Consider the following 26,070-nt stretch of genomic DNA (forward strand, 5'->3'; position numbering starts at 1 on the left):
TTACTAATGTTCCACATTTTAGTCTGAGTTATTCAGGTGTATACACTTGCCAAAATTCACTAAAGGATACAGTTAAGGTCGTGTTTTTCACTATATGTAAATTTCACCTAAAAACAAAATCAAAACTTGCACGCATATACTGAATTCGATCATGCATATGCAAAGGTGTTTAAGGATAAAAAATATCAATGCCTACACTTTGAAATGTGCTAAAAAGAGAGATGGATTGATAGATGAAGAGAAAGAGACATAGATAAATAGATAAGGCAAATATAGAAAAATGTTAATTGGAGAATCTGATTTTTTCAACCTTTTTTATGTTTAAGAAAGTAATTTAATAATATATACTGAAGTCTTTTTTTTTTTTTTTTTTTTTTTTTTTGCGGTGCTGGGGATCAAACCCAGGGCCTTGTGCTTGCAAGGCAAGCACGCTACCAACTGAGCTATCTCCCCAGCCCTATACTGAAGTCTTTAATGACAAAAAGTACTAATGCCTGTACTTTGAAATGTATAACAAAAAATATGAACTGATAGATCCATTTATCTATCAATTCATATGGAAGGATATATAGATAATAGATGCATAATAAAGCAGATACAAAAAATGTTAATTGATAATGGGTATGTATGAATTTATTCACTATAAAATTCTTTCAACTTTTTAATGTCTGAAACAAACCAATGAGAAATTTTTCTTTTATTTAAAAATTTTTTTTGGTGTTGCAGATTGAATCCAGGGTCTTATGCACTGAATTCCACCCTCAGACCTGTTTTTATTTTGAGACAGGGTATTGCTATATTGCCAAAGCTGGCCTCACACTTAATGATCCTTCTGCTTTAGACTCCTAAATAGCTAGGATTATAGGCATAAGCCATCACACCCAGCTAATGAGAAATTTTAAAAAGAATGAATAGGCCAACAACACCTGAAATCAAGGCTCAATTTTAGTATCAGATAAAAATTTCAATGAGACACTATGCAGTGGATCTTCATGGAAGTAAATACCACTCCTAAGAAATATTTTCTAGGGGAAAAATAATCAAACCCAAATTTAATCAAATCTGTAGCTCTTGGCACTTTTTAGGGATGACAATATCTTAAACAATGTATAATAGTTATCTTAACAACTGAATTGTAAGGAAAAAGAAAAAGTGAGCAGATAGTGTAGTTTGAGAGAGACAAGTATCAATTTGCAATGTATGGAGTTTATTTGGATCTTAATTCAAACAAATATAAAATACACCCCCACACAAACATGCATATATGTACATACATACACATTCTATGTGATAATTGAGGAAATTAGTACTAACTGAAAAACTGATATTAAAGTTCTTTAAATTATTTGGGTATAATAATGGTATGTGGTTATGTTTTTTAAAAGTCCTTGTCTTTTAGAGCTATGTACTGAAATATTTATGAGTAGATGATGTCTGAGATTTTCTTGGAAATAATATGGGGTGGAATACACATAAAGTAAGACTGGTCATGAGTGCTATCATTGTTGAAGTGGGGTGATGGGTACACAGGAGGATTTATAATAAAATTCTTTCTACTTTCATATATATTTGAGATATTCCAAAATAGAAGATATACTGTTTAAAATTTTAGATTCAATATTATTGCTTGATAAAATAAAACTTCCAGTAAAAAGTCTAATTAATAAATCCAACATAGCACAAACTTAAAATAAATTACCATTCAGATTTTAAAGTGAAGTTTGTTTCCAAGTATGTTTCCCTTCCAGGATCCCACTGACACATCATTTTTCTTCCTTCATTCACAATGCAATTCAAATTTTTAGGTTTTTCTGGGGGAACTAAAAGGAAATGATCAATTAAAAAAATCTTCACATCCACAAATATTACCCAATTTATATACCCCCTTAGACAGAAAAACAAACCCAAGACAAAATTATGGACATAATGAAAGACTGGTGACTGAAAAGTTAATTTCTTTCTAATCAAACTTTAAAACTCAATTATAGGTAGTAATACATATTTTATATCATAGCTGTCATTAACTTGTTTGTTTCACATTAATTTTCTACATAAAAATCAATTTTCATTAATAACTGGCTAAAAAAAAAATCAATAATTTCTCTGCTGATAAAAGGCAATTTAGTAGCAGCAAAAATGATTCATTTATCTTTCTGTTCTTACTATTTTCCCAAACTCTACTGCAAGAAAAGCAAATGCTAAAATTTTGAGTCATCTGCAAATTTGATAACCTATTTTTGGATCATAATTTACATTCTTTTTTTTTTTTTTTTTGGTACCGGGGTTGAACCCAGGGGCACTTAACCACTAAGCCACATCCCCAGCCCTTTTTAAAAAATAATTTATTATAGAGACAGGGTCTCAATGAGTTGCTTAGGGCCTTGCTAAGTTGCTGAGGCTGGCTCTGAACTCATGATCCTCCTGCCTCAGCCTCCTGAGCCATTAGAATTACAGGCATGTGCTACCACAACTGGGACAGTTTACATACTTTACTTTGATCATTAAGAAGGTCTTTCTCCAGTATTTATTTACCACTCTGAGGGTGCTGCTTTACATATACATTTTCACAGCAATTAAGGGATACTGAAATTTCCTATGAATATATTCACGGATTTCAAAATCAATAATAACTTTTATGGGGGGGAGTCTGAAGCCAAAATATTTTTCTAGAAAACTGGAAAAATGCTTGTGTTATTCTTTAGGATTTCTGAATATTAAAGCAAATGTAGGTCCTACTTCTATGCTTACTTTTTTTAAAAGCATATCCAGAAGTCACTGAGCCTACAAGTTACCCCATTTCAAAAAGACTAAAGGAAAACATCAAAAATGTAGTTCAATAGTCATGATAAAATCAGAAATAAGACAAAAAAACAAAACAAAACTTACATCCTGAAAGAACTGTGATTCCATAAACATTCTGCTCAATCTGTCCAAATGTAAGAATGTTGCAAGTAAGCTGAAGATTTGGTGAAACTAAATTTGTAAAGGTGACACTGGCTGCTGTTCTGTTTATGACGGTATATTGTTCCTTAGGAACAGTAAGATGGTTTGTTTTCCAGATAATGTAATTAGCATTTACATGAAAATAATCCATACATTTTTCCTTTAACACACAAACTGCAGTGAAATTAGAGCCACGTTGTATTATTGGAGATTCAGGGTCAATGTGACCACAGGGATCCAGAAGTTCACCTGAAAGAAGGAACAAAATTTCTTAAAACATAAAAATGGACTGGGCAAAGGATATAGTTGAGTGGTAGAGTGCTTTCCTAGCATGTGTAAGGTCCTAGGTTTGATCCAAGGGAAGGGAAGGGAAGGGAAGGGAAGGGGGAAGGGGGAAGGGGGAAGGGGGAAGGGGGAAGGGGGAGGGGAAGGAAAAAGAAAGGAAAGAAAGAGAAAGAAAAGAAAAAAGTTTTGCTGGTACAAAATGGTTTCTAGCTGGTGTCACTTAATGAAGACTCCAACTTTCACTAAAATATTCCCTAAAAAAAAGATATACAACTGACAATTAATGTGGTTTGAATTTAATGTCTATTTGTAAAGAAATACACAAAATACCAAACTAGATTAAGAAAACCTGTAGATGCTTCAGCTCATATAATATTCACATTTTTTCTTAGGAGATATTGACTGACTGCAGCATGACTCATATTTGCCCACCATCTGTCCTGTTCCTTGATTTGAACAGAATCTTAATTAAACTCTCCAGAAGACAGGCAGTGGTAGTTTCCTTTCTCCAGTCCTGAATGCTGTTGGGCAAGGAGGGGTGGTTTAGATGGGGTACAGAAAGACAGAAATGTATTATCCACGTAACAAAATTTAGACAACAAAGGAAATAGTAAGGGGGCAACAAAAACTGAATGTAAGTAGATGACCAAATATATTGGTTTTAACAACAAATGTAGGGAATAGAATTTCCTATTTCTTATAGGAATTCTTAGTAGTTTTAACAATAAATACATTAGCCACATGTAATGTAAATGTATTAGAAATTTAATAGATTACATTTATTTACATGTATTAGAAATGTATTAATTTTAAAAGCATGGGATAAGAGTTCCTAATAAAAAACAAAAAATTATATTGGGTCAAAAAATAAAATGTGCCAGCTATGGTGGCACATACCTATTATCTCAGCTTTCTTGGGAGGCTAAGGCAAGGGGATTGCAAGTTTGAGGTCAGCTTAGGCAACTTGTGAGATCTGTGTCAATAAAAATAAAATAAAAATAAAAATAAAAATAAATAAAAGGGCTGGGGACACAGCTTAGTGGTAGAGCACTTGCCTACCATGCACAAGGCCTGAGTTCAATTCCTAGTTCCAAGAGAAAAAAAATGTACAATTCTGTTGAAAGATTAGAATAGGTTAAAACTAATACAATGACATTTGCAATGGAGAAAGTATCTCCGATTTAGGTTGATTTAGGTATATGGCTTAAAAGTAATTCATCTGAGGGGTTGGGGAGATAGCTCAGTTGGTAGAGTGCCTGCCTTGCAAGCACGAGGCCCTGGGTTCGATCCCCAGCACCACAAAGAAAAAAAAAGAAAAAGTAATTCACCTGAAAATAACCTGAGAATTTTTGTTCATCACTAGTTTAACATGAAACATTGCTATATTTTAGCAGCTAGGAAGCTATTACTTTATAAAAATGATGTTCAGATCAAAGTAAGTAACAGAGATACTAGTCAGATCATGTTTAGTGTCTAGTTCTGATATATTTTTAAAATAAAGTGCATTTTATTCAATCATTTTTATAATAATATACCATAACTATCCTTTTTGTAATGTCTACTGTAAGCTGGACACTAGCCTATATTAACTCAATCATCACAATAAGCCTAGAGTTAAGGATCATTATTATCCCTATCTTACAGGAGTGAAAATTTGAGGCACAGACTAAATGATGAGTCAAAGTCCTACATCTGCTAAGATGGAGAACTGGGATGGTAACATGATGTGATACAGGCAACCAAGAAAAGAATGAGGAGGGCAGTGAGCATGTGCAGGATTGGAAGCCATATCCTAAAATAAATGATTAGGATAACTGGCTAAGTTTAGTTTGGGAAAAAGGGCCCACAGACACAGAAAAATGGTCCTTCAATACTTGAAAAGTTGAACTGTTGGAAAAGAAAATCGGGCTACTCTAATCAATAATTAATGGAGAAAAATATAAGAAAGAAAATTGGGTTCAAGAAATAAGGAAGGTTAGACTGGATGTGATGGTGTGTGCCTGTAATCCCAGCTACTTGGGAGACTGAGACAGGAGGACCACAAATTTGAGGCCAACCTGGGCAACTTAGTGAATCCTTGTCCCAAAAAACAAAAAAAGGGCTGTGAACATAGCTCAGCTGGTAAAGCACCACTGGGATCAATCTCCGATACTGCAAAACAGAAAAAGCAACAACAAGGAAGGTTAGCTGAGGATATAGCTCAGGAACAGAGTGCTTGCTTAGCATATGTGAGACTGGGTTTGAGCCCCAGCACTACCACCACCACAAAAAAAAAAAAAAAAAAAAAAAAAAGGAAGGCCTTTCTAAGAAAGAAAGATTTTCCGCATCAACTTTCTGTCACTTAAAATACCCTCAAAGAAGTTGCACTGCTGGAGAGGGACTTAAGAAGCAAGGCTTCTTAAACTATCTTGATGAAAGATCGGTTTTTTCTTTTTCCAATCCATCAGACTTACACTTTTGTTTGCTATGTTCACTAATTCTGTACTTGGATGTCATGGCTATACCAAATTGTTAGTTTCTAAATGTGTGTTCTTTATTTCTGTATTTATCTCATAGTGGATCAGTAATGACTAGTTCTCAGATGGGCATCAGGCTACAGACTACAGTTTGAATAGCTTCAGCTATCTCTTCATAACAGTAATACAATCACACTACTCAGAGACACTTTTGGCAATTAAGAAGTGAAGTGCTAAGATTTAACATATTTTTCTCCAATTCTTTTATTTTAATAATTTTTTTGCCCTCCCCACCTTATAGTTACTGTAGTATAGTTAAATCTCATTTATGATTATTGAATAACAGAATTTACATAAAACAAATTATTAAGAGTATTTTTATTCATTAAAATCATTTTAAAGCAACATTACACATTCAATAACACTAGAAAGAATAAACATAAGCATAGTAATGGAATTTTAAACGTAAGTGTAATTATACAAGTATATAAAAATACATAAACCTAATTTGTGGAGTTAGAAGGTAGGGCATTTCATTAACCTTACCTATAGATTCAGTTGTGAGGAAAATAAGCAAAGCTTTCACTAGCCAAATCTGCAACGCCAACATCTTGCATAGATATTTCTGTAACAGACACATATTATTTTTAATACTTTTTAATATACACCTAGCTTAAAACACTTTTTTTCCTATTTCCTTTATGTAACTGTTTTCTAAATGGTGGTAAAACTCTTACGAGAATGTAGAAAGTTAGTCTTCAGGATATTTTTCTTTATTCCTGCTGAAGTTATTACATAGAAGTGACAGAAAACATAATTTATACTTTCAGCTTAAGAGATCAATCCTGTTTCTATATCATATGAAGTCTAACACATCAGTGAATAACTGTGAGACTAAGAACTTCAGACACAAATTTCTTCATGGTAAAACCCACTATAAGAAACCTTTTAAAAGACACTTGGCAAATGGAAAAAAAAATCTGTAACTTACGACATGACCAAAAATATTCCCTAATATATGAAAAATGGCTATAAATCACTAGAAAAATTCTAAGACTGCTAGAAAAATAGGCAAAAATATTTGATAGGCAGTTTATAGGAAAGGAAATATAAGTAAGCAAATATATGAAGATACTTTCAAACTCACTGGAAATGAGAGATACAAAATAAAAATACCCAGATAGGAATGAAAAATGATCACTCTGGAAAACGATTTGGCAGTTATTTATCAAGTTAAAAGCACACTGTAAGACTTGACATTTTTACTCCTAAGAATGTACCCTAAAAAAATAAAAATACATGTCCACATGGAGACATAATCAAATGTTCACAGCTTTATTCATAATTGTTCTAAACTGGAAACAACCCAAAATGATTGGAATGTATTAGTGATACATGCAATAGCATGAATGAAGCTCAAAAGCATTATGCTGAATAAAAGAAGCCAGACACAAAAGTTGTAATATGTAATTTGATTTACAGTAAACTCTAGAAATAGCAAAACTAAGGTGACAGGTAGCAGATCAGGGGTTCCCTGGACTGAAGTAGAGAAAGGGCACAAATAAAACTTTTTGGGGTGATGGAAATATTCTATGACCTGATTATGGTGCTGGCTATAAGATGCCATAGATTTGACAAAATTTATTGAATTTTGTCAAGAACTACAAAGGTTCTGAGGTGAGATTTTACCTTACTTTTGAGCTAACATGTTAGCCTGCCAGAGTTTCAGGGAATCTGGTGAAAGATGAAACTTCTTAAGTCAGAGAGAAAAGACTTTTATTACTCTTTGTAATAGCAGTAGTCAGAGTTAGGACATTTTTTGTTCCAGCAACTGAAGCCTCAAGTCTCTATAGGGTGTTGTGAAGAGTAAGGTGACACCTTACAGCAGAGGGAGAAACAGACCAAGATTAAGAAACCCAAATCTTTAAATATAAGCAGGAAATATGCCTGCCATTTACTCTGAAAGGAGATATTATCTCTATCTTCTAAAGTTGTAAGAAAACCTGCTCTTTGCTATACAAGAAGAAACTATTTCTATCTTCCAACAAACTTGAAAAGATAATTCAGAAAAAAGGCAGTCAGGGCTTCTGCTCAGAGACTGCAGAAATGCAAAAGACTCACAGGTTTCCTATCAAATTGTATATCAAGAATTGGTGAATTTTGGTATTTATAAATTAGACCTCGATTATAACCAAACACAAGCTACATAAACAAGATTTAGAGCCAAATGAAACCAATGCTTAACTCTTCCAAAGATACACAGAACATTTTCTATCAATTAAAGGTTGGGGGTATAGCCCCAATAGTACAGCATCTGTTTAGCATGCCTTTAAGTCCTGGGTTCAATCTCTACCACCAAAAAGAAAAAAAAAAAAAAGCTGCAAAAGGAAAGCAACCAAATATCCATAGCACTAGAACAGATAAACTGTGGTATATTCTTTCAAGTAACTGAGTCATGACAATGAAAACAAATTATTTACAAGTACATGCAGCATGGATCAATCTCACATATAATACAGAATGAAACAAACCAGACATTTAAAAAGGCAAATTCCACATGATTTCCTTCATATGAAATTCAAAAACAAGCAAAATTTAACTTTTGGTGATGAGGTCAGAAGAGTGGCTATTTTTATATGGGGAAAAGGACAAAAGGGAGCATTCCAGGGTGCTGGGCAGGTTCTGTATCTTGAGCTGGACAATGTTAAGAACTCTCTGAGCTGTATGCTCATGAAGTTTGGACTTTGGAGTGTGTAAGCTTTACGTAATATCAAGAAAGTACACAAAAACAAACCAAAAACTATCCCAATACCATTCTACTTATATAATATTGACAAAAACATAAATCCCAGAAAGTTATCAACACAGTGTTGTGAGACTAAGCAATAAAGGTATTGTTACTCACTTGCAGATTACAGTACAAATTGGATTAGATCCTCAATAAATTGTACACTTAAAACTGTAAATTTTTATTATTTGTAAATTAGATCTTAATTAAAAACAAAGATGGCTATACCCAGATAAGGAACATAGCTATATAAGGTATACTGCAATATCAGTAAAAATTAATACATATACATTTGAATCTAATGATTTTATTTCTAGTTATTTTATCTTTTCAGATATGAGCAAAACAACTCATGTACAAGGTTATTCACTGCAGGTCTGTTTTCAACAGTAAATGGTTGAAATAACCTAAAGATTTTTGATAGGGCACTAAATTATGGTATGCCTAAACACTGTATACATGTAGTCATTAAAAAAAAAATTTTTTTAGGGTGGGTAAGGTGGCACATGTCTGCAATCCCAGCAACTCAGAAGGCTGAGGCCCTAAGCAACAACAACAACAAAAAAGGCTGGGGATATAGCTCAGTGGTAAAGTGCCCCTGGGTTCAAAATCCCCAGTACCCCCTTACCCTCCAAAAAAAGAAGTCCTGTGTTATAGATACATAATGTAATCTAGAATACACAGTTAAGGTACAGAAATGTACATCTGCTATTATTTGTGGGTAAGACAAAAGTAAAAAAAATACCCATTTCATTATTCATGAATAAAATATTTCTAGAAGGGATAGAAGTTTAAACGCTGACTGTCGCTGGGTGTTTGAGAAACTGAGGTAGGAGGGAAACTCTCTATTACCCTCTTTGCAACTTTCCAGTGATAAACCAATGTGACTTTAGCATTTATGCAAAAATACATAATTTGGGCTGGAGATGTAGCTTAGTGGTAGAGTATTTGCCTAGCACTTGCAAGGCCTTAGTTTCAATCCCTACTACAACAAAAACAAAATCATATAATTTAAATAAAAGAGAATGTGTGAACTTTATTTCCTAACTATTAACTTCTTGATTGGTGCTTCACAGTATTACACTTAGAACAGAATATTCTCTTATTAAATATATATCCTAACTTGACCATGTGTTTACTAACCATGTAAATCAATTCGTACAAAATTAATTGATAATGAATTGTTTAGATTGCATTAGAAGGTATAAAAGAACTAAGTTGCAGGAATCCTTTTCTTCCACCTGTTTCTTTCCTTACTCCCCAACTTTAAATAGTCTAATTTAGGAATGGGGACATAGCTCAGTGGCAGAGTACATGTCAACATGTGCAAGGCCCTGGGTTTGATTCCAACCAAGGTTAAAAAAAAAAAAAAAAAAAAAAGGAAGGGGGGGTGGTGGGAAGCACTTTTAATAGCCCCATTCAGGAAAACTCTACCACACTGTTTAACTACTAATGAAAACAGAAAACAAAGAAAATATGTGTGGTAATGTGAACCTGATCACTCATTCTACCAGATACTTGGCTCACACTGTAGAGATTTCTCTACAGTTCTGGAAAATTGGCAATCTTTCTATTGATGTACTATATTCTTATAACAAAATACAAAACAAAATATTTATGATTATAGTGAAAATATTTGTGATTACCTGAAAGCACTCATTTAACTGAGCAGTGTCATGAGACACAAGTAAAAGGACATGGGCAAAGAAAAGATTCACATTTTAACAGTTGTAAAGTAACATTTCCTAATTTTTAAAGATAATCATTGAGAAGTGAGAGGAAAAAATTTATTAAAACACTTGATTTCACAGTACAAATCTAAGAGATGGACAACAGCAGTAATTTATAAAATATATGCTATACAGTTAACTTCATTTGGGGCCTTGTCTTATTTTAAAATTGACAGAACTAACAGTATTCTGCTTATTTTTTCCTTCCTTTCATTTTACTGACAGTGAACACTCAATTTAAAATTCTATTAAGAGCACTACCCTCTCCTAACTTCTTGTAGAATTTTCTATGCATATATTGCAACAATCCTGCTTACATTTATTTTTCTTGTAATCTGCATATATAAAGCCAAATCATGACTTATAGACAGACAAAGCAAAGAACTGAGTGGTTCTTCTATAACAGTAATTCTTCAACCATGGGAGTTCAACATAGCAGTGTGTTAAAAGTAGCTATGAAATGTGTCACAAGTAATTTGATACTATTAATGTTAAAGTAACAAAGTTTATGAATGACTTATTTAAAAAATTAGAATATGAGATAACTACTCTAGTTGTTTATTCTCACTTTCATTTCCATGGATTTTCTAAGTAGGGGGAAAAGCAGCAGACTTATAATTGATGAATATCTTGAGTTATGCCCCTTATAAATTTTTATTGCCCGAGACTGTGATTTTTGTATTTTTTTCTTAAAAATCTAACTCAAGAACAAAAAAACCCATGAAAAATGCATCAGCGTTACATGTGAGGTAGAGTTATCAGTTTGTTACTATGATTAGATTACTACTATAATTGTAGAACAGCATGTAAAGTATAATTATGAAATATAAAGCAAAGCCATGTTTATTGAATGAATAAGTTGAACAGGGATTAGGACAGGGGAAATTTCTATATGTTATCTTTTATAGTACATTGCTAATTTAAATTAATTTGCAAAATGCGGATTATACTTACATTAAATAATTATTAAATTACTTAAAAAACTATCTACCCTATTCCATTACAACCAATTATGAGTTCATTAACATTTGGATACTCTTACCTTACACAAAATACTTTCACATAAATTATTTCACTTAATTCTCCCAATATCCTAGGGAAGCAGGTGGGTAGGGCAGCAATTATTTACTGGACTTTAGCAAAGAAAAGACAAAAATTCTGACAAGACAAATTACTTACCCCAAATCACAAATATAGTAAGTGAAGGAGCAGGAATTTGAAACTAAGTCTTCTATCTCCGAATGTCATGTTCTTTTATTGGGTTTTGCTGTAAGGAAAGAACAGTTTTGTTCAGAAAACTGACTTTGGTAACATTTGTTATATATATAGTTCTAAAATCCTTATTTGCTATTAGTTTTCAGGTTTGCATGAAGTATCCCATTTTAGAGACCCTTTGATCTTCAGAATAAAATAATCCCATAAAAACTGTGTAAGAGTATTAAATAGTCTAGTGGTATTTATTTATTTTTTTCCCTTTTCTTTCTTCCTTTTTTTTTTAGACAGGGTCTTGCCATGTTGCTCAGGCTGGCCAGAAACTACTGGGCTCAAGTGATTCTTCTGTCACAGCTTCCAGAGTAATTGGGACCACACTGGTCTAGTGTTATGTTTAGATACATACTAGAAAACATTAAGGTTCACTCACACTTAATTCCAAATTCCTTGATATCTATGGAATACCACAGAAATGTGAAAAGGATGCTTTCTTGAATTCATAAAAGCAGTACTTTAATGGAATCCTATCTTTTGTCTTCTGATAGCACTAAATTAAAACTGCTAATTCTCCAATTGCAATCTACTCTATGCATAAATGGTCACAAATTCATTTTAAGGTTTGCTCAGTACTAGGTTAAATTCTAGTATGAGTAGTGGTGACTCCTTTTTGAAATACAGTTAAGTTAAAACTTAGACCAAGAACGGAATCCTCCATTATTGTTTAAAACACATTAAGACTGATATAATTTAATAACACAAGGAAATATATTTATATTTAAAAAAATTTTTAAATGAAAAGTAGAAAAATGTCGTGTGAAAATAAATACCCTGTAATTCCACCAAAAAGTCTTGCAAAATTTTCTATGAATACATTATAACTTTATATTGCTTAAATATATACTTTTCTATTTTACAAAGTTGGAATCACATAAGTATAAATAATCTATTACTTGTTTTTTTTTTACTTAACTCTATATACTGCACATCTAAGTTAATACAAAGATTAATTCCTGCCAGGTGCAGTGGCACTCACCTACAACCCCTATAACTTGTAAGACCAAGGCAGAAGGATCTACAAGTTCAACTGCATTCCCCCAAAGATATGTTGAAGTCCTAACTCCCAATATATGAAAATGTGACCCATTTGGAAATAGTGCCATGTAGATGTAATTAGTTAAGATGTCATACTGGAATAGAGTGGGCTCTGAGTACCAAATGAATGGTGTCCTTTAAAGAAGAGAGACACAGAAGAATGTCAAATGACAAAAAAGGCAGAGACTGGACTGATGCTGCTGCAAGCTAAGGAACGTTGAGAACTGCTATAATCAGAAGCTAGGAAGAAGTAAAGGCTTCTTTCTAGACTCAGGACTTCTAGACTCTAGAACCTTGAGAGAATAAATTTTTGTTGCTCTAAGTCACACAATTTGTGGTAGTCTTTTTACAGTAGCCCTGGGAAACTAATACATTGTCTGTACCAAAACAATATAAGAATACAAAGTAGAAATTTTGCCTATTTTGTTCCCAGCTATATTCCTAGAATCTATAATCATACTTAGTGTAGAAAGCACTTGACCTATGTCAGATGGAGAAAAACTTCCGTTTTTGAATATATACATAATATGTCAATGAATGTACTGTAATTTAGTGCTGAGTTTTTGTATGAACAAATGGTTTAATTCTGGGGAGAGGGATGGGGAATACCTAGGAGTAGAATTGCTGGGTCATTTAGTTAAGTGTATATTTAGCTATATATTCTCTTTGGTGATATATCTGTTTAAATATTTTGCTTACTTTTAAATTAGGTTTCTTGTTTTCTCATCACTAAATTTTGAAAGTTTTAAAAATATATTCTGAATGCAAGGCTTTTATTAGAAAATTGATTTGCACATAATTTTATCCCTGTGGTTTATTCATCTTCTTAGCATTGTTTTTTGAAAACCAGAGGTTTAATTTAATGAAGTCTATTTTAATGGACTCTGTTTTTGGTGTAGTATCTAAGAAATATTTGCCAAAAGTCACAAGGATTTCTTTCTCCTGTTTTCTTCTCCAAGTTTTAGGTTTTATGTTTAGGTCTTTGAATCATTTGAATTAATAATTATACAGGTTGTAAGTAGGAATTTTAAATTCATTTTGTACATATAAGTAACCAAATGTTTTAGAACCATTTGTTGAAAATGCTATTCCTTCTTAAGTGAACTATCTTTTGCACCTTGGTGAAAAATCAGTTGTCTATATATATGTGGATTTATTTCTGCACTTTTATTTCTAGGAATGGGTGAATTTTTATGTAAAGGGCTAGAAAGTAAATATGGACCATGAGGTTTCTGCTGAAATTGCCAATCTACTGTTGTGGCACAAAAGTAGCCAAGATAATAAACAAATGGGATGGCTAATGTTCTAATAATACTTTATAAAAATAGGAAGTGGGCTGCAGTCTGCAAAATTCTGTTCTTTTTGTTCCATTCACCCATTTACTTATCTTTATGCAACTACTACACTGTTTGATAACTACAGGTTTACAAATCTTGAAATCAGTGTTCTTTGTATGCTTTAAAAAAAACCCAGCTATCACTTTTATTAATCTTTTGCATGAAAAGTCTTTTTATCCCCTCTGGCTATATATAGGATTTATCTCTTATCAATTTGATTGAGCAACTGAGCAATTTGATTGTGATGCCCCTTAGTATAGTTTTCATCATGTTTCTTACACTTCAAGTTTGTTGAGTTTTTTAGAGATGATATACTTGGGGCTAATTATAATCCCTCTATTGAGGTAAGACTCTTCTGTATATTCTTCCTAATAGCCCATGAACTAAGATGTTTTCTAACCTGACTGGTGAGAAGAGGCACTATTTCAGACTTTGTGGGAATGTCAGGCCCTGTTACTTCTAATTCTTCTTTTTTTCCCCCTTGCCCTTCATAGTTTCTTTATAGGCTCACATTTATCAGTAATCATCTGAATAGTTGAAAAGGACCTCTGAAGCTTTCCAGAATTCTCTGTAGGGTCCTCTCTTTAGTATTGTGTTCTGTAAACTCTACTAGCCACTCTGGTCTCCCCAGTCACATTCTTCAAATCAACAGTATCCAGTAGCTCAGTGATGGTTTTCCTACCTGTGTCATGGTTTAAAACCTCTCAAGGCAGCGAGCAAGAGCAATTGCAGGGTTTACCTCATTTGTTTCTCATCTCCCAAGATCACTGTCTTGCTGGGCCTGGTGGCACGTGCCTGTAATCCCAGTGACTCAGGAGATTGAGTCAGGATTGCAAATTCAAAGCCAGCCTCAGTAACTTAGTGAGGACTTTGGCAATTTAGTGAGATACTGTCTCAAAAAATAAAAAGGGTTGGGGATGTGGCTCAGTGGTTAAGTGCCCCTGGGTTCAATTCCCAATATCAAATTGGTCAGTTAATCAATCAATCAATCAACATCACTATCTTTCATCATCTGATGTTCAGTGCCTTGATAACCATTGTTTCATATATTTTTTTGTTTTGTTTTTTGGTTGTAAAATCAAAAAACATTCCTTGTTACTCCATTTTGGTTGGAAATATAAGTTGCACAGACATTTGGATACCAAATAAATAAAAATTACATAGCAAAAATATTGTCAAAATTATTACAAATATTTGTGTAAAAAAGTCTAAATATATTTGAAAACAAAACTAAAATGTGATACTAACAAGTACTTAGCTTAAAAATATAAGCATATAAACCTATATCCACAGTTTTCTATCCCACGGTTTCAGTTTCCTATAGTCAGTCAGTCAAGGTTCAAAAATATCAAATGGAAATTCCAAAAGTAAATAATTCGTTAGGTTTGAAATAATATAGTATACTGTTATTTTAATTGTTCTACCTTATTTGTTAATCTCTTTGCCTAATTCATACATAAAACTTCATAAATATACAGGTATAGGAAAAAATACAGCATTTATGGGTTCAGAACTATCCATGGTTTCAGACATCCTTGAAACATCTTGGATTATAACCTCTGTAGACAGAGGCAGACTACTGTACTTCAAAATAAAAAAGATATTAATGTTTCTGCATTAATAAAGAAGAAAAACAACACAATCATTCTAACAGTTGCTTGAAAAGCATATGGTAATATTCAATAACTGTTCACCTAAAATTTAAAAATAATAACAAAGCATCAGAAAACTAAGACCTTTTTGTTTCTTTTGAGACTATTATTTTAATGAAGTATTATAAGAGGAAGGACTCTGAACCAGATTGTGTTCAGATCCCAGTCCCTCATCTTGGGAAAGTTATATAATATTCCTCACTTCTTTTCCTTATCTGTAAAAATGGACATAACATCATCATCTGCTTACCACCTAGGAATGCTGCAAAGATTAATCAACACACAAAGTGCTCAGAATCTATCTGGTTGACAGTAGATACTCAATAATGGTAATAGCTGTTATTAGTACAGCTCTTGCTGCTGCTGCCTTAAGTACTACTATCACAAACCTACAGTAAATGTTTATAGGTTTAAAGGTAAAAATTGGAAGATTTCTATTAAAGTCAGGATTCAGACAAGATTATTGGAGTCATCATTTATTCAACATTGTTCCAGAAGGGGGGGGCCAAAAATAAAATAAGATAAAATGGTAAAAGAAAAATTTGTACACAAGATAATCTATCAAAAATGAGAAAATGATAAACTACTAGGATTAAGAGTTTAACTTAGTAGTTGAACAAACGATTATTAAAAAATATAGCTTTCCTATATATCAATAATAACCAATTAGAAATTGTAATAGAAAAAAATCCTACTAATAAAAGCACCTCAAGCCACAGAGATTAGAGAAAATCTAATCAGAACTATCCAAGAACTTTATGGAGAAAAGTATAAAACCTTACTAAAAGGTACATTAATAATATCTAAGGTCTTTATGTAAAAGCGGGGCATGCTGGGGATTTAGCTCAAATGAAGAGTGCTTGCCTAGCATTCATGAGGCTCTAGATTGGATCCCCAGCACCACTCTTCCTCTCTCACACATATACACACAAATAATTAAATAAATAAATAAATATATATATGTAGCTATCAATTATTCACAAAGTAATACATAAATGCAATACAACTTTTTAAAAAATATTTTTAGTTGTAGATGAACATGAACACAATGCCTTCATTTTGTTCACTTAGTTTTTTTTTTTTTTTTTTTTTTTAATGTGGTGGGGATCAAACCCAATGAATGCAATACAACTTTAATTCAAATAGCAAAGAAGTTAATTAGGGCATTTTGCAAACCAATTTAAAATTTCATATAAAAAATTTTAAAATAGCCAAAAGTCAACTTGCCAAAATTATAAAGAGAATATTTGCTGTATCATCTATTAAAACATACTGGTAGAGTAATTAAAACATGGTACTGGCACAGGAGAATATACAACGAAACCAATGGCACAAAATAAAACAGACTCAAGTACATATAAAAATTTACAGGCTGGGAACAATGGTGTGTGCCTATTGTTCTGGATACTAGAAGGCAGAGGCAGGAGGACACTTTAGACCAGGAGTTTGAGGCCAGTCTGGGCAATATAGTAAGATCACATCTCAAAAACAAAACAAAACAAAACAAAAAACATACACATAAACTAGGAATTTAATATCTGAAATATTTAAAAAGGCATCTTACATCACTGGGGTAAAAAGGACTATTCAATAAATATTATTAGGACATCTGGTTCCACAAACAAATAAAAACAATAACAAAGAGCTCTATTTTATCACATGCACATAACACTCCAGATTTATTACAGAACTAAATGCAAAAACAAAATTGCAAGGTTTCAGGAAGAGAATATGAAATGTATTAATGACTTCACAGAGAAGGCCTTTTACAAATTATCTTTGACTATTTTATTAGTCAAATGAAGAGGTTTCAAAGAGTACTTTGATAAGCACCCATATTCTCACCATTGCTTAAGAAATAAAACATTACAAACTGGGTGCTGTGGTGCATGCCTAATCCCCGTGATTTGGGATGATGAGACAGGAGAATCACAAGTTTGAGGCCAGCCTGGGCAACTTAGCAAGATCTTGTCTCAAAATAAAAAATCAAAAAATTAAAAAAAAAAAAAAAAAAAAAAAAAAAAAAAAAAAAAAAAAAGGTCTTGAGATGTAGCTCACTGGTAAAGTACACTTGGTTCAATCCCTAGTAGAGCAAAAGAAGGAAAAAAAGAAAAAAAATTACAAATGTAATTGGAGCCAAATAAATAATTCTTGCATTCAAGAAGTTCAAAGCTTAGAGAGAAAATAAGTTAAAGAGTTTTCTTGACAGAGAAAATAGCATACACATGAACTTTAAATCATTGATTTTAATTGTCAGTCAAGATTAGCAATGGCAAAATCCCAGGATACCTGTCTACTAACCAGAGTTGTGCTATATGACATATAGCTCTGATGAGTTAACTTTGCATAAGTGGTGGAACTGAGGGGGCATATATAAAACAGAAAATCCAAATGCAAGAGATATCTACTCAGGAGGCAGGAGGATCCCAAATTCCAGGCCAGCGTGGGCAACTTAACAAGATTCTGTCTCAAAATATAATTTAAAAAGGCATTGGGGATGTAGCTCAATGGTAGAGTAGGGCCCTGGGTTCAAACCCCAGTACTGCCAAAAACAAAAACAAAAAGACTATGCAGAAGACACTGACATAAAACACTATTCAGAAGTAACAATTAAATCAATCTCTCTTAGAGCAAAGGATGAAACTGATTATTGAAGAGAAAATGAAAATCTGGAGGCAGAACAAATTTTAATTTATTGTGCTAAAGGGAATGGAGTTCTGCTCTGGGTATGTATACATGCAGCTTTAAAGCAATAATCTAAAACAAACAGACTAAAACACCCCAATAATCTATACGATAGTCATATAATAAAAGAGTCCTCTATCAGCTAACATTTCTTATTAAATCTCACTAAATATACTATATAACGGGGTGGGGAGATCTGTAGCATTGTGGCAACTGATTCTGGTTCCTATGTAACTAAATGATGCAGTTGATTCTTGTCTCCTTTACTGAATTCTCTGCTGGTTTTTATCTCCTGGCTATGAATAATAAAGTATTTGGCAGCTACTTTTAAAATGGAAGTTTATTTGAATACATGTGACTTGAACTATTACCTGAAAACCAAATAATTTCAAGAATTCTGGCTTGGATCTTTCTTTTAATTCCCCCGTTATATCATCATCCCGCATATTCTGTCTCTGACTCAAATCAATTTAAAAGGCCTGAAAACAGTACCTATATGTGTACATGTTCATGCATGCACATAAACATAAATACACACTTCTTTTTTTTTTAAATTACAGGGGCTTACAGGGACTTTTTCCCCACCCTCTTCAACTGCCTGAGTCAATACAGTCCACAGTTCCCTTATTTGTCCATTATACTTTGGTTTTTCTCAGTTACAAGTCTCATGCAGACTTCTTTCACAATGTCTTTCCCACCTGTCTCTTTTTATCCTCTATCACAACCGATTTAATTTGGTCACCTCATTACTTTTAACAACCTTCCTACTTCCAGTCTCTTTCCTACCTCCCAAGCATTCTGAACACTGTTGGTGGAGGAATCTTTCTAAAACACTACCTTAAAGCTGTCACTCACTCTTAAAAAAAAGCTGTTTACAGGGTGAACAATAATGCCAAAATCTTTAGCTATTTCAAGCACCTCAAAATTTGGCTTTGGTGTGCCTGCTTTTTCCAGCAGATCTTTCCCAATATTCAAGTCTCTCTCTTCTTAAAAAAAGGGACTCTGTGCTTGGGTAGGGGGTGGGAGGGACATTGTAGTTCAGTCACAGAGTTTGCCTACTATGTGGGAGGTCCTGGGTTACATCCCCAGCACTGCAAAACAGATAAATAAAATCCTTCTTTAGACTTCTCCCTCAAGTTACCTCACTACCATACTTCCGGAGAGAACTGCAAGCAATCTGGCTTTTACTCCAATCATGCTGAAATTATTTTTGTAGTTTTCCAACTGCAAAGCAAATATTGACGCTTCTCATTCTGTTTGGCCTCAGCATGCCATTCACACTTTGGTTTTATCTTTCATTGTTCCCTCCTATCATCTCTAGATTCTAAGATCAGGCCACAGCAAACTACTAGACTTCCTCTAACATATGTTTTTCTTTCAGAGTCTGTACTTCTTTCTATGCTATGCCCTGCCTCTACAATGCCTTCCTGACTCAGCTTTGCTCTACTCTTAACTCAGATGGAACATCTCTTCTGCGGAATTTCCCCCATTCTCACAAACATCTTTGTTCCCAGTGCACTTTTATATAGTTCCCTAAAAGGACTTGTAAATTTGCACAATAATTATTTTACGTCTTAATATTTAACATACTTTTAAGTACTCAGTGGACAACAGTGGGTTTTTATTTATTTATCCACTCTACAAGTGGATACATTCTTAGCCCAAGAATGGGCTTAAAAGATCTCTAGTATGGTCACATTATTCTACTCTCTGTCACTCAAGAATGACAAATGAAAAAGCATATGCATTAAGGTTAAGAGCACAGATTCTGAAGCCAGGCTATCTAAATACAAATTTAGGATCTACCACTTATTGGTTAGACAAGGTAATTAATCTTTCTGTGCTTGGCTTTCCCTTTGTGTAAAAAAGATCTACCTCATAAGGTTATGAGGTTTAAATGCTTTATTAGGAGGAAAATGCCCGAAACATATAACCAGTACAAAATAAGCATTAAATATGTATTGGTTACTATAATTAATATACCTTAGATATTCCTGACCCTTTCCACATGCTAGTCATCTATTACATTCTTTAGATTCCATTCTATATTATGTCCTCTGTTCTATATTATAAAAGGGCTCCCACTTTTTTTCCCTTCATCCAAATTATACCCAGGTTTCAAGGCTGAACTCCAGCAGATTCCTTGTTCATTCTAATCCTTAAGTGATCACTCTTTAATATCTGTAACATTTTCTGTATCACTCTATATTTAATTAAAACTGCTTTGCATCCATGTAATTTTTCAACCCAAGTTTTGTAAACTCTTTGAAGGTCCTGATGACATCCAGGCATCTTTTGAGTACCTGTGGCAGGTAGTTAATGCTGAGTTTTGTTGCATAAAATAATAAAGCTCAATAGAAAGCTCAACTCTGATTACATTGCCTTTGCAATAACAGAAATACAGAAGCCTGTGAGAACATTCCATGCTTCTCTAGGAGCCAAGCTGCAAATACATTAAGGCTAGGGAATTCTGACTCCCATTAACATGAGAAGCTCCGAAATAGTTTGGGGGGTGGTGGTGGGGAACATGTCTGCTGCTGTAGAGGAGTTCTGGTTTGGGGGTGGGGTGGGGAACATGCCTGCTGCTGTAGAGGAGTTCTGGTTTAGCTTTTAAGTTCTCAAACCAAACTGTAGCACTGAACTCTCTGTGAAAAACATCAACACAAGATGTTTGTGAGCAAAGAATTTGGAGTCACACAGATCTAGTTTACAGAGGGACCCTGAGCCTGTTTCCTTGTCTATAAAGTAGATACTGTAATACCTACTTCACAGGTATGTAATAATCAACATCCACTCTAACATATAACTGCAATGCCAAATTCTCTCAGGAAAAAAATTTTAAATGAACTCAAAACACTGCAACTCATAAATAAAAATGAGAACTTTTTAGTTACATAAGAATATGCTGCATTAGCTGACAGCAGTGTTTACAATGCTCTAAATTACCTATGAAAAACTTAATAGTATTAATACAGATCTGAGATGAGGAAAAAAATTCTACTACAAAGTTTATCTTTTGACTCTTCTTTGTAATTTTTTTCACTTGTGATTAAAAACAAATGTACAAATTATGCCCAAAATGAAGTATTTGGAAAGCACAGCCTAACTTAATCTCAAGTTGGTTCTATAAATGTAGTATTCCAGTTTATAGTCCAAAAATTCTTACAAATATGTATTAATGTAAATTTAGGAAATCAAGATAATGGCGAACAGCTCATATGATGATCTGAGTCAGTAATTTCAAATTAAGAGCTGTTCCAACTTGAAGCTGGCAGTCACACACAGTCTAAAGGGTTTGTTTACAGCATGGACTAAACTAAATAACCTTTTAGAAGATTCATCCTGCCCTTCCAATATTAATTAATTATTTTAAAGCAGTATAGTTGCTGAAATACTCAATACTACACAAATTAAACTGAAAGGAATTTCCTTTTGAAGAAAAAAAGGGAAAAAAAAAAGATAAGCCTTGGATTTTTAACTCTAATAAAAATCTTATTTTAATCCTGATCTTTCTTTTTTGGTTTGGCGTTAAGAGTAAATGTTCATCCACAAAAGAACAAAACCTTGCTACTTGGAAAAACCTTTAATTTTCGGGGAAGAAATGTAATCTTAAAGACGAATTTGTTCTCTTTAGGATACAGTGGTATGTGGGATTTGTCAGAACAATACATAGAAAAGACAAAAATAAATGTTAATAATACTTATAACCATGTTAATAATACTTATAACCATTGTGAACTTGCAACAATGCTGATTTACGATTTAAGTATGAAAAGAAGGCTCTGGGGGAGAGAAATCAAGCTCCGAGTAGGGAATGAAGGGTCAAGTACAGGGTTCAAGGCATTGAAGTGGAACTGGAAAAACGTGGGCTCTGGTGATCAGAGGTACGATCGCCAAGGGAGTTCTAGGAGGGAGCTTAGGAAGGGTGTGCCAGCGTGTGCGCCTGAGTGTGTGCGTGGTCGGGTTAAGGTCTGTACCTAGGGTTGAGAAATCGAGGTGACAAAGTTGGGGAAGTCGAATTCGGAGGTGGGAGCAGGGAGAGAGGAATGTGGGGATTTCCATACTGGGACTGACAAGTTCTGGACACGCGCGCGGTCGGGGACGCCTCCTTCACGCAGGGGCGGCTCTTCTAGAGCCGGGTCGCCGGTTCGCGCCGACCGAGCCCCTACGCCGCGCCACACCACCCTTCCTTCACTCCGCCCTGGCCCTCCTCACCTCAGGCCGCAGTGCCTCGATCCTCAGCGTTTCCACCGCGCGTGTCCCCTTCGACGCCAGGCCGGGCCCGACCCGTCGGCCAGGCAGGCGCGGCGCCCAGCTCAGTAGCGACCAGACGTCGCAGCAGAGTTCCGTGAGTCCCCTAGCTGCCCGCCGGAACCCGGGGTCGCTCGCAGCGTCTTCCTTGCGGACGCGGCGCGCGGCCCTCCTCCAGCGCCAGGGCGCTGCGCTCCCCTAACCCCGCCCCGCGGCGCCCCCGCCGCGCCCCGCCCCGAACCCGGGGTCTGTGCGCTGATTGGCTCCTGCGAGTCCCGGCGCACCCCAGCATTGGCCCAGGGGCCGCCGACGAGGAGGAGGTGGGACTGCAGGCGGCTGAGATTCCCGTAACGCGGCTCCCGGCATCCCGGATTCCGGTGGCTGCGCCTGGGTCGTCTCTCCCAGACGAGATCGAAGGCGTCCCCCACCGCCCCTGCACAGGCGGAAGGGGCAGAATGTTCCATTTTTCCGTGGAATAACGGGTCAGGAACTGGAGCCGTGGTGCCGCCCGCGCCTCCCACCCCGCGGTCCCACCAGGGTGCCTTCGGTCTCCCCTGGCGGCCTTTCCCCAGGGACTCGGAACCGCGAGGGACCGCGGGGCTCCCTTGCGGACTGGGGAGGCGTGGGAGCGCCTTGGGGACTGTGTAGGGCTTGGTGGCTGTGACTGAACACGAGATTGCCGCAGATTGTGGTGGCGGCTTCGGTCCAAGTCATGTAAACGAACCTTGCCACGGTATAATTTTTTTTAAGTTAGTAAATGAGTTTGTGTATGATTAATCAGTGAATCCCAGAACTGGTAACCTGCCAAGAAATTAAGTGTTTTTTGCGGTTTGTGCCTCCCCATCTGTGATAAAAAGAAACACCGAGTAAAAACCAATTTCATTGAATTCACCCCTACTCCCCGACCCTGCTGCCTGGAAAATGAATATAAAGGCTTGCACTGGTACACATATTTTTTTCCAAAGCAAGATGAAAAGCTTAAAAGATAAGGGGTGTGTCTGTAAAGAAACAACATAGATCTACCGTGGAAGAATGGCAGGCTATAGAAAGGCAATAATGGTTTAGTGAACAAATTATACCCCTGAATTAACAATTACTAAGGTTATTCATTATTCTGAGGATTCAGATGTAATAAAACAACAACTTATGATATCTTAGTTGCTGAATAAATAATTAAAAAAAACAGTGACGTGGACCTATTAAAGGAGTGTCAGGCAAACTTCAGAATGATACTGCAGCTGAAGTACTCATCTCTTGCTGCTCCTTATCATCATATCTAACCTGCAGGAGACCAGATTGTATTCTAGTTTTGCCATTTATGGGTGTTTATTTTACGACAAACTATAAAAACTTGGAAAATTTACATTGAACCAGCAAAGATTTATTTAGAGACCATATACAGTGGTTAAATGGCTGTTACCAGACTGTCTAAACTTGGATCCTGGTGCTGCTGCTTTCTGTGACTGAGATTGGGTAAGTCTTTTCAATGTCTTCATCTACAAAATGAAAGTAATGGTAACAAGCTAATAGGATTATTGCAAAGATAAAATGAGTTAAAATACATGAAGTATCTGGCACATGGTAAGTGTTCAATAAATGTTAGCTGTTATCATTATTGAATGTCTTCTGTGTTAATGCTTCCCAGCCTTTTTTTTTTTTTAAATCATGGCATATGATGAAAATATTTCTTAGGCGTTGGAGTGGATAGAAGGGGATCAGTATACAACCACACATTAGCCTACCTTGGTGCACTGTTCTGAAAAGTGAGGTTCTTTTGTAAGTGTTTTTTATATTGGTTTAGCTTAGTCCCTGCTGCCAAGAAACTCACATTTTGTGTGGGTGGCTAAAGACCTAGGTTAAAATGATGAATCAATATTTGAGAGAGAATTTTCAGATCAGCAAGACAGCAGGAAACATCTACTCTCCTGGACTTACATGACTTTGCAGACACCTCTGTAGAGTACTGGCCCTGAAATGACTTCTTCAGGCTAAGAAATTGTCACTAAAAAGCCCTATCAAATGGAACAGAATAGAAGACGCAGAGACAAACCACACAGAAACAGTCATCTGATCCTTGATAATGATGCCAGAAACAAAGTGGAGAAAAGACAGCCTTTTACACCAATGGAGCTGGGAAAACTGGTTGTCTATATGTAGAAGGAGACTAGATCCTTGTCTCTCACCCTGCAAAAGTCAACTCAAAATGAATCAAAGTCCTAGGAATCAGAACAGAAATTTTGCAACAGAAGAAAACAGGGTCAGTACTCCAACATATAGCCATAGGCAATGATTTCCTCAACAGGACCTCCTAAAGCTCAGGAACTAATACCAAGAATTAACAAATGGAGTGGCATCAAATTATAAAGTTTTTGCACAGCAAAGGCAACCATAGTGTGAAGAGAACCTACTGAATGGGAGAAAATCTTTGCTAGCTAGCAACTCTTTACAGAGGATAAATCTAGAATACATAAAGAGCTCCACCCACACCCCTCAACACACACACACACACACACACACACACACACACACACCAAACACACACAAGCTAAGTCAATCAATAAATGGGGAAGTTAACTACAGCAACTTCTCAGATGAAGAAATAGCAAATGGCCAACAAATATATGCTACAATGTTCAACATCTTTAGCAATTAGGGAAATGCAAATCAAAACAACCCTGAGATTTCATCTTACCTTGTTGAAATGATAGCCATCAAGAATACAAACTACACCAGGTGGGGTGGTGCATGCCTATATCCCAGCAACTCCAGAGACTGAGGCAGGAAGATTGCAGGTTTGAGGCTGGGCTCAGCAATTTAGGCATTAAGCAACTTAGTGAGACCCTGTCTCAAAATATAAAAGGTTGGGGATGCAACTCAGTGGTAAAGTGCACTTCAATTCAATACCTAGTACAATAAAATAAAATAAATATCTGAACAACAAATTCTGGAGAAGATGGGGAAAAGGAACACTTACACAGTTGGTGGAACTGTGGACTAGTATAACCACTATGGAAATCAGTTTGGAGTGTCCTAGAAGAACTAGGAATGGTACCACCACATGACTCAATATACCAGTCCTTGGTATATATCCTAAAGAATTAAAGTCTGCATGCTATAGTGCATACCCATGTTTATAGCAGTACAATTCACAATAGCCAGGTCACAAAATTAGCCTAGGTGTCCATCAACAGATGAATGGGTAAAGAAAATGTGGTAGATACACATTATGGAGTTTTGTTCAGAAATAAAAAAGAATAAAATTATGTCATTTGCTGGTAAATGGATGGAACTAACTGACATAAGCTAAACTCATAAAGTCAAAGGTCAAATGTTTTCTCATGTGGAAGCTAGAAAGACAAAAGTGTGTGTGAGACAGGGAGAAAGAGAGAGAGGGAGAAAGGGAGGGAGAGAAAGAGAGAGAGGGAATAAGTGTGTGTGTGTGTGTGTGTGTGTGTGTGTGTGTGTGTGTGTAGAGGGGGAATATTATGAAAATAGAAGGGAGACCAGTAGAGAAGAGGAAAGGGATGAGGATGGGGAGGGAAAAGAGAATGAATTTGATCAAATTATACTATTATAAATTGTATGCATATGGATATGTAATAACTAATTTCACTGTTGTGTATAATTATAATGCACCAA

At 35.2% G+C, this 26,070-nt stretch overlaps 1 protein-coding gene across 1 annotated transcript in view; it reads right to left on the reverse strand.

Moving 5' to 3' along the window:
• The window catches only part of Il6st (interleukin 6 cytokine family signal transducer), a 47,559-nt gene extending 24,934 nt beyond the window's left edge, over positions 1 to 22,625 (reverse strand). The window contains exons 1-5 of the mRNA XM_047555342.1: positions 22,396 to 22,625; positions 11,382 to 11,469; positions 6,231 to 6,309; positions 2,887 to 3,192; positions 1,700 to 1,820 (exon numbers count right to left, since the gene is read on the reverse strand). Of these exons, the coding sequence (XP_047411298.1) occupies positions 1,700 to 1,820; positions 2,887 to 3,192; positions 6,231 to 6,294 (491 nt within the window). The 5' untranslated portion in view covers positions 6,295 to 6,309; positions 11,382 to 11,469; positions 22,396 to 22,625. The remainder of the gene's footprint in view (positions 1 to 1,699; positions 1,821 to 2,886; positions 3,193 to 6,230; positions 6,310 to 11,381; positions 11,470 to 22,395) is intronic.
• Between the last annotated feature and the right edge of the window lie 3,445 nt (positions 22,626 to 26,070).

The sequence above is a fragment of the Sciurus carolinensis genome, chromosome 6 (assembly GCF_902686445.1).
Source record: "Sciurus carolinensis chromosome 6, mSciCar1.2, whole genome shotgun sequence".
Lineage (NCBI taxonomy): Eukaryota > Metazoa > Chordata > Mammalia > Rodentia > Sciuridae > Sciurus > Sciurus carolinensis.